We start from the raw sequence: 4557 nt of genomic DNA on the forward strand, positions 1-4557 counted from the left end.
TGTGTAGAGCTCGACACAAGCTTCGTTTTGCCTCAAACGGAACCTCAATCCGACAAAAGATGAAGGAGTAATCAACAATGGAAGCTTGAAGTGAAAAGAAAAGAAAAAAAAGACAAGAAGGAGAAGCAGGCGTCTGTCGGGAGAGAGAGAGAGAAAGGCAGAGACCAATTTTGGTTTCACAATTCACTTAAAAAGTGATGTGGGTCCCACTTCTTTTATAATTTCTTTTTCTCATTTTCTTTTTCATTTAAATCACACACCACACACACACACAATTATATACAAACATCACATCTTTAGTTTCATGAATTTTCCAGCTCGAAATACTAATTCATTACAAGAGGAAACATCAACTAATTCTAGCTCCATCAGGCAAGGCAAATCTTTAAGGGCTTCAAGTGGGCTTCCCTGCAATCCTGACCACTTCAGCCTAATCCTGAACAGATTTCAAAGCTCGGAAATCCATCCTGGTAACTTTTCTAGGCGCCCTTTGAGATATAGACATTGCAGATCAGGCGGCGGACTAGTCATGTGGTCCAGATCAAGAGACTTATTAATGATGTTAATTGAACTTAGGTCAAGAGTTAAAAGATTTTGCATCTTTTGAATGCATGCACACAAATCCTTTCCATCTTTTGTTTCGAGCTCTATTAATCCCAGCTTCCTCAGTTGGGTCAGTGCTCCTAGCTCTTTAATAATTTTCCGATGCTTGTCCGGCTTTACAACTGACAACTTCTGTAGGGCAGTTAAAGCCCCAATTCCTGCAGACAACTGCACTCCTTGGACAGTGTTTGAAGCTGCAGACGATTCCACTCCTTGGACAGTGTTTGAAGTTGCAGAAATCTTTCGGCTGACTAAAAGATGTCGCAAATTGACAAGTCGGACGATTTTTGCAGGCAACTCTGTCACAAAAGTTTGCTTCAGGTCTAAAGTTTCAAGTTTTGTGAGCTTCTTTATGGACTTGGGAACCACCTTCACATTTGTATGGTTCAAACTCAGATATCTTAGAAGGGAGAGATGATCAATACCTTCAGGAAATTTATCTACAGGAGCATTCTGCAAATCTAACACTCTCAAATTTTTGAAACCACGTACATTTCCAACATCAGAGTTAGAAAAGTTTTTCCAGCTGAAAAAGAATGTGGAGCGAACACTGTTAAAGCTGCTTCTCTGTGACAAAATGGCACTGGTATTATGGATAGATAGCCGTCGAACTTTGTCACTTGAAAGCGAGTCATTCAGTTCAGAAAGAATTGAGACAAAATTCTCATCCTCAGACTTGGAAACAATGAAGTCAAGCACAAGGTTTCGAACTCGGCAACATCTTGCTCGCCCATCAAAATCCCATTTGCTTACATCAACCAAATTCCTTTCAATTAGTTTCTTGAGGTAATCCTCCGCAACCTCCTCTGGTGTCTTCCCTTTTACTTTCATCACAAATCCTTCAGCTACCCACAAGCGTATAAGCCTTCCACGCTTAATAGAGTAGTCCTCACGAAAAATGCTGAAGTACAAGAAACAACACTTGAGATGACTTGGAAGGTCCTCGTAACTTGGCAGTAATATTTTGCTTATAATGGAAAGATATTCGGCATCAGTTCCAAGGCTGTCATGCAATTTCTTCCATTCATGATTTGGAACTTGTGGCTTATTTGACAGCCATCGTCCTACTTCTTCAATTGCCTCGGGTAAACCTTCACATCTTTTCACAATTTTCTGAGACCATCCCTCCAATAGTGGAGGACAATTTTCGACACTAGTCTGAAAAGCCTTCTTACAGAATAGCCCCAAGGCCTCTTGCCATGGTAAACAATTTAGACTATGGATGCAATGTTGTGACTCCGCACAGAACGAGGCGACATCTGTGTTCCGAGTAGTGACAATTATTCTGATGCCACTGGAACCATTGGGTAACACTTTTTTAATGCGTTCCCAATCACCTTTGCTCCAGATATCATCTAAAACAAAAACGTACCTTTTTTGATGCAAATAGTTCCTCAGTTTAGCCTGTATATCAACACCTTCACGGACAATCAGCTCCTCCTCAGGCACACCAATTTGCTTTAGAATGTTGTTTATGAGCTCCCTCATTTTAGGAGAACGGGAGACACGGACCCAAGCATGGGAATCGAAGTGTCCTTGAACTTCTTCGCTCCTATAAACACTCTTTACAAGAAGGGTTTTACCTGAGCCACCAGGGCCAACCACTGAAATTGTCAAGTGGTTCGATCCTCCTCCTGTCAATTGACGAATAAGATCTTCTCTAGGCTTCTGAATGCCCACAATTTCGTCTTCAAGAATTTGGGGAGTCGAATGATGTTCCACACCCGAGCTTGAACTTTCGCCATCTTCAGGAGTGACTGTGTCAGCCGGACAAACTAAATCCAGGGTTAAAATGTCATCTGTCTTTCTCTTTATTTCTTTTATATTAGAGATCACCTCATGAAGTGGTCTCCAATGTATGACATGATTCAAAAATCCACGGGCTTCATTGGAGAGTCTATGCCTATGAATTCGATGTGGCACATAAAGCATGTACTCATCAAGAATATCCTCAATGTCATAAGCTAACTCTCGGATTCGGCGTATGCGTATTTTGAGCACCTTCTTGCTTTCTTTTCCTTCCATGTCCTTCACATAGGCTTGCATTGTCTCCAACCAATTTTTGATTTTTTCAATTTCAGTGCGCACAGTTCTTCCGAACTTCCGTTCTTGTTTGAGATAGGATAATACGTCGTCTGCAAAAATCAGTGCTGCAGTAACAGCTATGTCCGCCATTAATGCTACTTCCTCCTCCAAGTATTGCTCGAGGAAGAAAGATCCAGCTGCTTCCTCCTCCAAGTATTGCTCGAGGAAGAAAGATCCAGCTGCTACTATTATATTGAACTCTCCTACTCCAAGTATTGCTTGAGGAAGAAAGATCAAGCTGCTACTATTATATTGAACTATCCTCCTCCAAGTATTCTTGAGGAAGAAAGATCAAGCTACTACTAGTATATTTCTCAAAATTTATAATTTACCAGCATCTCTTCCCATCTTACATATATTTTCAACTTGAGAACACCTCTTTCAAAGAAATATCCCATCTTACATTTTCAACTGGAAAATACCTCTTTCAAGGAAATATCCTACTACGCGTTATAAGTTATCATCATCTCTTCCCATCTTACATTTTCAACTCGAAAATACCTCTTTCAAGGAAATATCTTATCACGCGTTATAATTTATCAGCATCTCTTCCCATCTAACATTTCAACTCAAAAATACATCTTTCAAGGAAATATCCTACTACGCGTGTCATTCAAATCAACAATGTCATGTCATTTTGCTGACTTGATATCATAAACCAATAAAATCTGTGTTAACCATGTTAATTAATGACTCTTTCAACTTTCACTTTTCTCAATTCATGCGCTGGTGAGTCACAGGCATACGTTTGCATTCAAACATTTGATTATTTTGTGAAATTTATGTAAAATATTGCATTGAATATTTATAGAAAAATAAGAGGGATAAAATATTTAACCTTTACAGGCACTAAGCATTTTGGAACAACAGCCTTACGAATAATACATCATCATTACATTTTACTTTAAAAGTTAATGATCATCACTGGCTTGGGATGTAATGACCCAAATTCACTGGATCCGAATCACTAATCGGGTCCTTACCCAAACCCGAGAACATACAAGGGTACTAAGGTCATTTCATAATAAATTAATCAGCATGATTTCTTTGACTAGTCCTCACAATTTTCCAATGCTTGAGCTTAATTTCATAAGCTTAATAAATGAACATTTTTATTTATTTAGGACCGAGTCATTTATTAGATTCACATATTTTTCCGAAGAAACTTCAGTTGAAGCTCTTTCGAAGCTTCCAATTAAATGACTGTCAAGTGGTCTTTGACTTCGGGGAAGATGCAATGTTGCTTCTGAATTTACTTACTGACTTTGTCTCTCCCAACTTGTTTCGAAAGCGATTTGAACTGACAAAGCTTACTACTGTTTTTCTTCTCTTCCTAGTTCTTACTGCATAAAAAATACAGGAATACAGGTCTTATTTTATTTCCGTCGTACAAATATTTACACAGGCATGGTTGTGTTGGTTCAGCCATGTTAACTCATGTTGCACAATCAGAATGTGACGGTGGAGTCGTGGACATAAGAACAGTCGGCATTTTTATTTGCAAGACGAAAATTTAATCTGTCATAGACTCGTATAACTTGTATAAGGTCATGTGGTCTTAATTCTTAGAATCTTCATCCATCCAAACCAACAGGAAAAAACACCACACTAGCAAATTTTTTTATTTGATTTGTATAGACATGAATATTTCTACTAGAATGCATTAGTCATTAATCACTTATTGAAATTTTATTTATTGTAATTAGTACTGAATTAGTTTTAATTACCCAAACCAAAAACACCGTTAGGAGCTTAATTTAATAAATTAGTAAGTTGCAAATTGTGCATATTTAATTTTAATTTTTATTTTTATATTATTATCAAGGAAGTAGCCTGTGCTAGAAAGTGACAGTAGGACATAAGAACATT

General features: G+C 38.1%; 1 protein-coding gene across 1 annotated transcript; it reads right to left on the reverse strand.

The window, feature by feature from the left end:
- Positions 1 to 447: 447 nt before the first annotated feature.
- LOC132280958 (disease resistance protein RPM1-like) lies at positions 448 to 3036 on the reverse strand. Its single transcript, XM_059782703.1, has 2 exons — positions 3021 to 3036; positions 448 to 2906 (listed from the first exon to the last, which is right to left on the reverse strand). Exons 1-2 carry the CDS (start codon positions 3034 to 3036, stop codon positions 448 to 450), a joined length of 2475 nt encoding a protein of 824 aa, XP_059638686.1.
- Between the last annotated feature and the right edge of the window lie 1521 nt (positions 3037 to 4557).

This window comes from Cornus florida, unplaced genomic scaffold (assembly GCF_030987335.1).
Source record: "Cornus florida cultivar Cherokee Brave unplaced genomic scaffold, ASM3098733v1 CherokeeBrave_3.0.0_Hap2_Chr11, whole genome shotgun sequence".
NCBI classification, from domain to species: domain Eukaryota; kingdom Viridiplantae; phylum Streptophyta; class Magnoliopsida; order Cornales; family Cornaceae; genus Cornus; species Cornus florida.